The 12,668-nt window shown below is 43.5% G+C and overlaps 1 protein-coding gene across 11 annotated transcripts in view; it reads right to left on the bottom strand.

Annotated features, from left to right (window-relative positions):
- The window catches only part of CCDC57 (coiled-coil domain containing 57), a 109,892-nt gene that overhangs the window by 26,529 nt on the left and 70,695 nt on the right, over positions 1 to 12,668 (bottom strand). For 8 of the 11 annotated variants that reach the window (XM_081576962.1, XM_081576961.1, XM_081576967.1 and 5 more), the window contains 3 exons: positions 7,824 to 7,924; positions 4,422 to 4,541; positions 3,794 to 4,010 (listed from right to left, as the gene is read on the bottom strand). In XM_081576962.1, the coding sequence (XP_081433088.1) occupies positions 3,794 to 4,010; positions 4,422 to 4,541; positions 7,824 to 7,924 (438 nt within the window). The remainder of the gene's footprint in view (positions 1 to 3,793; positions 4,011 to 4,421; positions 4,542 to 7,823; positions 7,925 to 12,668) is intronic. The other 3 variants (XR_014078861.1, XR_014078862.1, XR_014078863.1) reach the window with 1 other exon arrangement.

Raw genomic sequence — 12,668 nt, 5'->3', positions numbered from 1 at the left:
CACCCAGGCTGGCGAAGTCCCTGGTCAAAGGCAGCCTCAGGTTGCTCCTCTCAGCCTTTGCGTGAGACTTCTTTACCTTCCTGCTATTTACTGATGCCTCATAGGCGTGTCTTTACTTCTTATTCAGTAGTTTTAGTTGTTCTCAGTGACAGTGTTAATCCAGCTACCCAGCCCGCTACATTATGAGAAATGGAAGCCTGGGGTTTTATACTCAACTAAAATATGTAAATGTGAGACAAATAAAAATACTCTCTCACACAGAGACCCCAAAGTTTCCTATATAAAAATTATCTTTTATAATTACCTTGGAAGAAGAAAAATATATCTAAGAGGCTACTATGAGAGAGCTGGAAAGCAAATAAGGATAAATTATAAAGGACTTAGTCAAATTTACTTTTGTTTAAAAGATAATCACCCCCTGCCCAACAGCTAATGTTTTCATTGATACCAGTAGAAAATTAGAAAAATACAGAGGTTGATAAACTTAAGAAATGGATGGCTAAAATGAAAATAAGTGGAATCTTAGTCACTGAGGAAGAATAAATATAGAGAATGTAACTTAAAAACAGGCAGAAGGCAATGGAAATGTGATCTCGCTGATGAGACTGGAGGAAATAAAAACTTTTAAAAGCATGCTAAATACAAAACACAAACTAAGCTGTTGGAGGACAGTGCTGATACAGGAGCATGGCAATGGAAGTGTAGGAGACACTGAACAGAAACAGGCTTTCAGACCCAGGGAAAGGAATAACAAAAGGGCACCACGCTTTCTACGAGCAGGTGCCACTGGCAGAAGCAGGCACGTCAGTTACTGTAGCTAGAGCAAAACTCTACTCTCAGAAGAGCTGACACCATGGTGATCTTAGCCTCTAACTAAAATGCAAATATGTTAGAAATCACTAACTAGGACTTCCCTGTTGGTCCAGTGGTTAGAATCCGCCTGCCAATGCAGGGAACACTGGTTCAATCCCTGGTCTGGGAAGATTTCACATGCCTCAGGGCAACTAAGCCTGTGTGCCACAACTACTGAGCCTTTGTGCAACTACTGGAGTCAGCATGCCTGGGTGGGAGGGGAGGGAAGCTGAGCTTCATGAAAATGGGCAAAGGTAAGTCAGAGCTAAACTTACTTCAAAACCACCAACAAGAAAACTGCTAGACAGGACAATGTTCCTGGTCTCTTTTCCCACATACATTTTCTACAAATACTTGGTAGAGGAAAAATTACCTCTTTCAAAGATGAGGGGGAATAAAGGTACAAAAGAGCTATGAGAAAAAAGGAGGAAGGAAACCAGCAAAATGGCAATGAACATTCACCAAAAACTTCCAACAGAGTCAATGAAAAGTACAGCACAAACTTTCCTGAATTTAAAATGTACTGAATGGCTTCCCTGATAGCTTAGTGGTAAAGAATCTGCCTGCCAATGCAGGAGACACACATTCCATACTTGATCCTGGAAGATCTCGCAGGCCGTGGAGCAACAAAGCCCTTGTGCTACTTCTATCAAGCCTGTGCTCTAGAACCCAGGAGCTCAACTACTGAAGCCCGTGCGTGCTCCCTAGAGCCTGTGCTCTGCAACAAGAGTGTGTGTACAATGAGAAGCAACCACAAAAAGAAGTCCATGCACCTCAATTAGAGAACAGTCCCCGCTTGCTGCAACTAGAGAAAAGCCCGTGCAGCAACGAAGACCCAACATGGCTAAAATAAATAAACAAATAAAATTATATATATAAAAAAGACAGTATGGCTTTAAAAATAGATATACTGAAGCAGCAGCTTCTCAGATTCATGAGCTTGAACAGGAGATGTGAGGAGAACAGACCAGTCTGCATTAGAGGAGACTACTTGGAGGCATCACAGGGGTGACACTGCTGCCCCAGGGAGCAGAGCTCAGACTAACAGGAGGACTCAGCTCCTTCCGGATGCAGGACCCCAGATTAACAAATCCTGAGAAGAGTCACAACAGAGTTTTGGGGCTGGGACTAAAGGCTGTACAGGAAAAATAAAAAATAAATAAATGAGAAGTACCAGGAAAACTCTTGAGAAAGAAGCATAATTGGAGAGTCAAAGTCAGCAGACATTGTGAGGGACCAGGAAGTGGTAACAATTCAAACAGCACTGCATGTGGACAGACTGAGACCAATGAACCACGGGACAGAACAAGAGCCCAGCGACTCAAGTACACACAAAACATTTAATATTATAGTGAAAGCAGGACTTCAAACAAGTGGGGAAATGTGAGTTACTCAGTAACTGGTTGGGGTGGGGGGACATCTGAATTGCCACCTGGGGTTAAAAAATAAAGTTTGGTTCCTATTTCATAACCTACAAGTGTGATAAAATTCCAAATGGATCATGGATTTAGATATGAAAAAAGGAAACCATAACTGTGTTAGAAGAAATCATGGTAGAATAATCTTTCATCTTGGAGTGGAAAAGACCTAGGTACAGCAAAAAACCCAGAAAGGATTAAAAACAAGAACATAAGTTAGACTACATTTTAAAAAATGTGCATGACAAAAAGCCACCATAGGCAAAGTAAAAGAACAAATGAAAAACTGTAGGAAAGTATTTGCAATTTATGCCTCAGAAAAGGTCTAATTTCCATTATATATAATGAGCTCATACAAATCAATAAGAAAAAGATTATAAACCCAAGAAACCAATGAGCAGAGAACTGAAGAAAAGGAAAAGATGTGATTCAAATATGTGAAAAGATGCACAACCTCCTAACAGGTTAAATACGAAGTAAAACAATACCTATCAGACTGGCAAAGATTGCAGTTCGATGACACTGCTGGAGAGGGTCTGGAGAAGGACACCCTCTCAGCCTTTGCTGGGTGAATGTGAACTGCTACTGTCTGATGGCACCCAACTAACAATATCTTCCCAAACTAGACAGGCACATGTAGTGGTAGTGGTTTAGTTGCTAAGTTGTGTTTGACTTTTGTGATCCCATGGGCTGCAGCCTGCCATGCTCCTCTGTCCATGGGATTTCCCAGGCAAGAATACTGGAGTGGGTAGTCATTCCCTTCTCCAGGGGATCTTCCCAACCTAGGGATGGAACCTGTGTCTCCCGCATTGGCTGGCGGATTCTTTACTGCTGAGCCACCAGGGAAGCCAGAAATGCACATACCTTTGGATAGAATAATCCCCTCTCTGGGAATTTACATTTATACTTTAGTTCATGCACTATAGCATGTACAAGCTAATTCACTGTAACGTTATTTGTAACGGCAAAAGATTGGAAATAACCTAAAATGCCCACTGGCACACTGGGCACAGTGGGAGGCAGTCATGCATTAAGGCTGAGAATGAGGGTGCTAGCTGCGTACTGGTCTGCAAGGGGCTCCAAGCTCACTCCCTTGACCCTGGTCTTCAAATAGTCTCCCCTCCACCCACTATGCTTGCTACATCTCAGTCTCACGCAGGTCCCCCAGGGTGGTGGCCTTTCAGATGAATTTTCCTGATTTCCTCACAGTGACATTAGCGGGAGCGAGTTTCCCAGGGGGCCGAGGACACACGCTTCATGGGCTGGCCCGGCCTCCCGAGGCTGAGCAGAACACAGAACGCTTGCCTCCCCCAGAGTCACAGACTGACCACACTGCACCCACCCCTTGTGGAGTGAGGGTCCTTGTGACCCGTGGTCTCCACTCTTGTAGATGTGGTAATGTGGTCAGCTGGACGTGGGCCTGGGAGACACACTCCTTCCCTGGGGGACACTCAGGCACCAAATAAGAGGACAGGACTGCTGTTCTCGTGGCCAGCGTCCGGACTGACAGAGTAGCGGCCTACCTGGAGGTAAGTCATCCTGGGAAGTGAGGCCAGAAGGGCTGGATCCCAGGTCCAACAACTTCCATGTGTCCTGGAGGGAACTGCTAGCAAGTGACGAGGACCTTTGGGTGTGGTGGCCAGTTTCCTCCTGGAATTCTTGAGCCAGGCGTGGCTTTGGGGACCGATTTTCTTTCTGAGGAGCTGATCTGCAAGTCACAGTGGAGATCCTGTATGGTCTCTGTGAAAGAGAGAAAAGAGAATTATCCTTGAAAACCACCCTCTCTCCCTCCCCTCCCGGGGTGATAAGACAGTGAACCTGGCCCGAGGAGAAGCTCTGGACATTCAAACACGGAACATGGGGAATTCCCTGGCGGTCCAGTGGTTAGGACGCCTTACTTTCACTGCCGAGGGCCTAGGTTCAATCTCTGGTCAGGGAACTAAGATCCCACGAGCCATGTAGTGCAGCCAACCTCCCCCACAAAGAAACAGGATCATGAGGGAGGTGGGACTGGGAATCAGGGCCAACGCCCTGAGGTGAAGACACTCAGGCAGTGGTCACTCTCTGCGACACCAAGTGCTACAGTTCTGGGTGCTTCCCAAGCGGGGATGTGAGCCGCATGAAGAGCTGGCCCTGCTGGGTCCTGCGTACCAGTCCTGGTCCCGCCGTGCAGCCTGGCCAAGCATCCTTTCTGCAGACTGTCTGTGCCAGGCGGGCTTGGCTCTTTCCCGAGCATTCGGAGAAACATTCTTTCTTGGCTTTCCTAGGGTCCTGTTGTGGAAATTTAAGTACAAGAAACTCAGTGTTTGTGGGCCTTTGATGGGGTGTGTTACTGAGTTTTCAGTTTGTGGGGCTTTGATGGGCTGTGTTATTGAGTTCTCAGTGTTTGTGGGGCTTTGATGGGCTGTGTTACTGAGTTCTCAGTATTTCTGGGGCTTTGATGGGCTGTGTTACTGAGTTTTCCCTCAGTATTAGGAAGAAATACCTTCCCACATTTCTGATATTAGGGCGTTGGCTCTGTGATGAGCCAAAAGTGGGGAACGTGCTTGTGTCCACCAGCCAGTATGAACTTAACAGGCCTCGAGATGGTGATCCAAGAACCTTCCCAAGCACCTGACAGTCACATAACCTTCCTGTGGTGCCCAGGGAGGGCACCCTCTGCCCCACTGGGCACAGGGTGAGGGGCCCTGCAGCTCTCCTTTGTGGCACATCTTCAATGCACAGCTGAGGCCACTCTGGCCCCCTGCAGCCTGAATATTCACATCTGCCCTCTGAGGGGAAGCCTGTGGAAAAGCAGTTGGGAAGAGAACCAAAGCCCCGGACTGTGCAGAGGGCCTGGTGCAGAGGGCCACCTGCGGCTGTCACTTCTCCTGCTCAAGCTTATGTTTTGGATTGTGAGCTGAGTAATACACGTGTATCTTTCGGTTTTAACTTTCAGTGTCTGGGTGGCAGTGATAATGAGCAACTTCTCATGTTTGTTGACTGACTCAACGAGTTTCTTCTTCAATGGCTTCTGAATGTTGCGTATGTGTGTGCTCAGCTGCTTAGTCATGTCCAACTCTTTGCGACCCAACCCCATGGACTGCAGCCCGCCAGGCTCCTCTGTCCATGGGATTCTCCAGGCAAGAATAATGGAGTGGGTTGCATTTCCTCCTCCAGGGGATCTTCTCAACCCAGGGATCGAACCAGCATCTCCTGCGTCTCCTGCATTTGCAGGTGGATTCTTTACCCCTGAGCCACCTGGGAAGCCCCTTCTGATTGTTATCCTTTGCTTATTTTTCTACTGGTTATCTGTCTTTTTCTTCTTGAACTATAGGCATTCTTTTCTGTATGTTCTTCCTGTTTCTTCCTACACAGCACCATTCACTAGTGGAAGGAAAGAGGAACCAAAAAAGAGGACCTCAAGATTTCCTTTCTGAAATTTTAAGATGAGTTATTTCACTGGATATAATGAATAGCTTTGTAGTTTGAAAGAGATTGATAAAGTTTAATAAACTACTTAATTTACTAGAAAGAAATAGAAGTCTAGATAAGAGTATATGTGTTTCACCACAGAGGGTAGCAGGCACATTTATTTGATGATTTGGGAGAGATTTCTTCTAACCCACATTTAGAGACTTAAATGATTAATGCAGATGACTTGAAAGCTTCAAGCAGCTCAGACAGGCAGCTACTTCGATGCTTTAATACCACTTTCCACGAATGGCGAAGAGGGAAGGACTCTGAGTGTCTGTGTGCACAGGCTCACACATGAGAGAAGTCTGGAACAAAGCCTATCGGGTTCCAGCAGACCCACCCAGGTGAGGCCCAGCCCAGGGTGCCTAGGCCTCAGTGATCCTGCATTTCTTCTTTCTATCCTCTTTCCTTCTTCCCAAATACATCCTCCATAGGCTTTCTGTCAGTGGAGGGGTCTGTTGGTGGAAAACACTGTGCTTCCTGGGCCCCTCTCAGAGCCAGCCCTTCTCAGTTTCTCAGGCCAGTGTCTCCTGGTCTGGCACACTGCCTCCCTAGGCCTCTCTGTCCCCCTGACCCATTCCTGGCTGACCTTGTGCTGGTAACTCAGAACCCCTGCACTTTGCTGAAGACTTCCCTTTGCTGAAGGCTTCTTCCTCAAATTCCACATCTAGATGCGCAAGCTCAGACTGAATGTAGGCGTGGCAATGGTAAAGGATCATCTCGGATCTAAGCCTGTCTATCAAATCTCCACCCCTAGCTACTGCCCAGGCCTCAAACTCTTTAGGACATCCTGACTTGCACGGCGCCCTCCCAATCCCCACCCATTATGATCCAGCCACCATCCCCACCTCACTCCTCCTCACCAGCCCCTCTTCCCACTCTCACCCACCTGTGCCTCTTACCCAGGATGGAGCTTGTCACTAAGAGCCACATGTCATCTCATGGTGTAACAGGCCATCTATCTGTTACTTGACTCGCTATTTATTTTAAATAAACTGAAAAGACAAACTACACACTGTACAAGTCATCCAACAGTTAAGGATTAGTATATATAAAGAAAAGTAAAAACACCCAAGTAGAAAATCAGCATAAAACATGCATAAATAACCCACAAAAGAAGAAATACATGTGGGTGATGAACAGATTAAAATTTGAACACTCTCAGGATATAAGAAATGTTTAGAAGATGCATTTTAAACCTGTTACATTGGTAAAGATTTAGAAAACAATACCTAGGTAGGTAAAGCTATATAATAAAAAATATATATGATATACTTTATAACTTTGAAAAACTAAGATCATGGCATCTGGTCCCATCACTTCATGGCAAATAGATGAGGGAACAGTGACAGACTTCATTTTTTTAGGCTCCAAAATCACTGCAGATGATGACTGCAGCCATGAAATTAAAAGACGTTTGCTCCTTGGAAGAAAAGTTATGAACAACCTAGACAGCATATTAAAAAGCAGAGACATTACTTTGCCAACAAAGGTCCGTCTAGTCAAAGCTAGGGCTTTTCCAGTAGTCATGTATGAATGTGAGAGCTGGACTATAAAGAAAGCTGAGCACCAAAGAACTGATGCTTTTGAACTGTGGTGTTGGAGAAGACTCAAGAGTCCCTTGGACTGCAAGGAGATCCAACTAGTCCATCCTAAAGGAAATCATCCCTGAATATTCATTGGAAGGACTGATGCTGAAGCTGAAACTCCAATACTTTGGCCACCTGATGCGAATTGACTCATTTGAAAAGACCCTGATGCTGGGAAAGACTGAAGGCGGGAGGAGAAGGGGACCACAGAGGATGAGTCAGTTGGATGGCATCACCAACTTGATGGACATGAGTTTCAGTAAACTCCGGGAGTTGGTGATGGACAGGGAGTCGTGGCATGCTGCAGTCCATGGGGTCGCAAAGAGTCAGACACAACTGAGCGACTGAACTGAATACACTGATAAGTTACTGCTAACTATGCTGAAGTGCTGAAAACTGGAAGCTTTTAAAATTGTGTTTACCATATTCTAAAGTTTCTGTTATGAAAATGCAGTATTTGAGCAATCAGTAAAAAGTTTATTAAGTTTCTTAGATAAAGGACTGTTACCTGAATTGTGAGGCAGGGTTGCCACTGTCCCAAGCATACATCAGGAGCCTCACCTGAGCCCTGCACCTCAGGGGTGCGGAAGGGGTGATGAGGCGGCTTCCCTATAAATGAAACGAGGGAAAGGGAGTTTATCCCTTGTGTGGATATCACTTGGGTTCCTCCCGTGCTGAAAACAAATACTCAAGAGGAACAGCATGTGCATCTTTAAAACCAAAATCTCTTCTAAGAGAATTTGGGTTGGGGGTGTGTGAATAGACATGTGTGAACTGCGCAACACAGGCCAGCATTTCAGCAGACTTCAGAACACACAGAAACATTCCACAAAGGCACATATCCTTGACACAGCTTCTCAGAGTGGCAGACATGAGCACATCCATTAACAGACCCAAAGACATACCCTCTCTGCAGCATAGAAAAATAAGAAGCAAAAGCTTACATATGTATGCTCAAGGATTATTCTTGTAATCAATGCTTCAGCAGTCTGTCTTAATCAGATATGATCTAGGCATCAAATGAACATTCATTTGTTAACTCAGTTTGGGTTATGTTACCTGAAAACCTTAGAAATTTATCTTTAAGCTGACATACTACAAGAGAGAAATTACCATTGAAATAACGGTTTTTCAGAATAACGAATTAATTTGGTTAAATACAAGGTTATTGAGGACCCCAAGGGTTTTTTTTTTTTTTGGTGTGTGTGTGTGATTTATGTGAAAATTAACCATGAGATCCTCACTAAAATGGAGTTGGGAGGCCAGAAGGGGAGCTCTCACTCACGTCCCATTCACATCAGTGCAGATCCCAACAGAAGAGACCACCTTGCTTCTCTGGAAGGAAGTAAAACTGCTGGTAGCTGGAGGAAGATTTTATCCCTGCCTGGCAACAGCCCAGCCAATAAAAGCCACAGTGCTTTGAAGTTCCAATTTCTTCCAATGGACTCTGTCTTTAACAGCTCCTCCTAACTTCCCCTTCTCCTCTATAAAAGAGGTTCCCCTCCTTTGCCTCAACATACTTGCACGTGGTTCATTGTAGATGCATGTCCCAAACTGCAATTCTTTGCTGCTCCTGAATAAATTCATTTGGTGGGTAAAATTACTGGCTGTTTTACCGTTTTTGGTTAATAACTATTGTTATTTACAATGTTGGAAACTGAAGCAGAGAAATTTTTCAAAAGCTTATTTTTCCATTCATTTAAAGATAACGACGATGGACACATTGCGTGTTATTAACATCTGAGTAATTATGAAATTAGTTTTGCCACCATGGTCCTTCTGAGATAAGGCCTAAAGTAATGTATGTTTTTTCCAGGTGATAAAAAGACGTATGAAGAACAAAATTTGGAAATGAATATACTTTCCTTAGTTTATAATACGTAAGTTTAAAGGCTATCAATTCTGAAGTTACAGAAATGGGTAACAAGCCAATGAAAAGATGCTCAACATCATTAGTCATTAAGGACATGCAAAATCAAAATCACAGTGAGATACTACTTTGCACTTACTAGGATGTCTAAAACAAAAAAGACAGAGGACCTTCTCTGGTGGTCCAGTGGTTAAGAATCTGTACTTCCACTGTAGAGGGCACGGGATCAATCCCTGGTCAGGGAAGTTCCATATGCCACAGGTACAGCCGAAAAAACCAAAAACAAAAAGACAGGAAGTAAGTGTTGTTGAGGATGTGGAAAATCAGAACCTCATACATTACTGGTGGGAAAGCAAAATGCAGCTACAGTCAAAAACAGTTTGGTGGCTCCTCAATGAGTTAAACATTGAATTACCATGTCATTGCAGCAATTCCATTTCTGGGTATATATCCAAAGAACTGAGAACAAGTTTAAACAAAAACTTGTAAAAGAATTTTCATAGCAGTATTATTCACAATAACCAAAAGACAGGAAAAAAAAACAAACCCAAATGTCTATTACTAATGAATGGATGAACATAGACAAGGGAATATTATTCAGCCATAAAAAGGAATGCAGCACTGACACACACTACAATGTGATCAAACCTCAAAAACATTATGTTCAGTGAAAGAAGCCAGACATAAAAGGTCACATGATGCATGCTTCCATTTACATGAAATGTCTAGAAGACCAGAATAATTTTCTTTGCTTTATGTTGACTTTATTACGTTTCATTATTAAAAACAAATAAACAAAGCTACCTCCCTTATGGGAGAGCTAAAGTTCTTTACAATGACATTAACTTCTGTGTTTATTTTTAAATGTTTATTGTCACTTTCACCTGAGTAGACAAATACTGTTGTTTACCAGGCATCCCTGATCCTATTTTAGTGTTCAAATCTCCTGACAGCCTTTGATAATTTTCCTTTTCAAACTGAATCCTATGGGTAAAAATGAGATAAAACTTCCAGGATACTCTTTTCACCTAAGATTATCTTTGTGCCTTGGAAAAATCACAAAGATTTGTTCTTATAAGAGAAGTGTTAGAAATAGGTTTATTTGAGGTATTATTATCCATGAGTTTCATGAGAAGAGTTGTTGAGTCCGAAGAAATGTTCAGCCAATCCCATTTTATATTTGTTGGTAAAATGTTGTTCGTATCATGTGTTGAGGAACTTCCCAGAGATCTGTTAGGGTCCTGAGTGCCTGTCAGGTTTTTCTTCATCAGAGTCCTAAAGTGTCTGCCCAGTGCCATGAGGGAACAGGGGCACAGAGCTTAAAAGTTGGTAGACTCAGTCACTGTTTTAAATATTTACTTGGTCACAACCTTCTTCTTTAACTTGAATCCAGCGTTTTGGAGGCCGGGAGTTTGCAGCTGGGCCCTCACATCTCATAGTTAATATGCAGATGGTCAGGACCTGCCCCACAACTCCTGACTCTCTGCTTGATAGTCTTGGTATATTCATGGTACATTATGTTTCCGGATTATTTTGTGTTATATCGCAGGAATTTTTCCTGTATAAAAATCATGTTCATTGATTTTTAGAAATCAGATATAGTGTTCACAGTCTTCTTTAAAAACAGGCATAAACATCTTAGATTAACTTTATCTAAAACTTTTTTCACATGGCACTTGTTTTGCACAGCACAGAAACAACCAAATATAACTTCTCAGTGCCACTTTTCTTGTTATGAACTCCCACCACATCTTTCACTTTTGAAAATTATCAGTAGTATAAGTTAACCATGGCCATATTATGTCTTTGTCATCCATGTGGAAAAAAACAAAATGTGCTCTGCCATTTCAATAAACAGAGAATACTGCCTGCCACCAAGCAATCAGCCGCTGCAGCTGTCCCAACTGTGCACCCTAATGGGATTCAGAATGGACAAAAACAGGATGTTGGCCCTAGATAGTTAAGATGCATATCAGAGGAATGGTTTCAATGGGCCCAGACTCTTGCATCTTCCCATATATAAAAAGGCACTAAAATCCTCGAGATGTCTGTTTTTTTGTGATTAGTAGTAATTTTCGATGTTTGGCTACATATATACTGTTTTAGCAAAAACTCCTTCATATCCGGTTCTCCTCCTTGACCTCTCTGGAATAGTCTCTCAGAGCCATCAGATAGGCTGCCTTCCAGGACTGTTGTTGTTCACCTGCCAAGTTGTGTCCGACTCTTTGCAATCCTATGGACTGTAGCACATCAGGCTTCCTTGTCCCTCACCATCTCCTGGAGTTTGCTCAAGTTCATGTCCATTGCATCGGTGATGCCATTGAACCATCTCATCCTCTGTCATCCTCCTCTCTTCCGGCTTTCAATCTTTCCCAGCATCAGGGTCTTTTCCAGTGAGCTGGCTTTTTGCATCAGGTAGCCAAAGTATTGAAGCTTCAGCTTCAGCAACAGTGGACTATAGTCCTCAGGAATATTCTCAAATAAAACCTAATTCTCCACTTTTAGATTGTGCATTTTCTCTTCAGTGAACAACTACAAAGAGTTTATTTTACTTTAATTAAAAGGAAAAAAAAAAAAGAGAGAAAAAGAAGAAAAAAGAGAATCAGGCTAGCACAGTGGGAAAACACTGTGTCATGGCATTGCTTAGACCACCATGAGGCCATCCAGTGGCCTGACTCAGGATTTCCAGAACTCTTGTAAAGAAGCAGATGGATTGTTGAGATTTCAGAACTAAGATGGAGTGGAATAAGGATTAATCACCTAGGACGGAAGGAACTGATGAGGGACAATGCAGCTGCTGCTGGGAACACTGTACATGTGACTTTAATGCTCTTTCTAGAAACACAAGGAACCCTTTCTCTTTCCCCTTAAGCTGTCTGTGGTGGTGGTTTTAGTCGTTAAGTCATGTCTGACTCTTTGCAACCCCATGGACTGTAGCCCGCCAGGCTCCTCTGTCCATGGGATTTCCCAGGCAAGAATACTGGAATGGGTTGCCATTTCCTTTTCCAGGGGATCTTCCTGACCCAGGGATTGAACTCGCGTATCCTGTATCTCCTGAACTGGCAGGTGGATTCTTTACCACTGAGCCATCTGGGAAACCCTTAAGCTGTCTGTAGTCCATACAAATTTAGTGGCCTCTGGTTTTGTAAACTGAAATGAAACATTTCTAAGTGGTATCTTGTTCTCAGTCCTCCAGAACTTGGAAACTCTTGTTGAGTATTCTTCCTTCCTTGGCAATATAATAATTTGCATAGGTTCAAATGGAATCTGTCCTTATTTCTACCAGGATTTGACTGGCAACATGGATTGCGCAGCCAAGGCCTTGCCTGGGTGGCCAAAGGGGAGAATGATACTCATTCAATCACCAGGACCCAGCATGTGTAAGGATCTGCAGTTCAGGGATTGAGGCTCACAAGGCCCTCCCAGGAAAACTGCCAGGTGCCAGCCTCATAAGGGGATAAAGAAGTTCAACTAAAGTAATTA

This window comes from Giraffa tippelskirchi, chromosome 3 (genome assembly GCF_054371585.1).
Source record: "Giraffa tippelskirchi isolate mGirTip1 chromosome 3, T2T-mGirTip1v1.2.pri, whole genome shotgun sequence".
NCBI classification, from domain to species: domain Eukaryota; kingdom Metazoa; phylum Chordata; class Mammalia; order Artiodactyla; family Giraffidae; genus Giraffa; species Giraffa tippelskirchi.
This window is presented reverse-complemented; position numbering and strand designations above follow the sequence as displayed.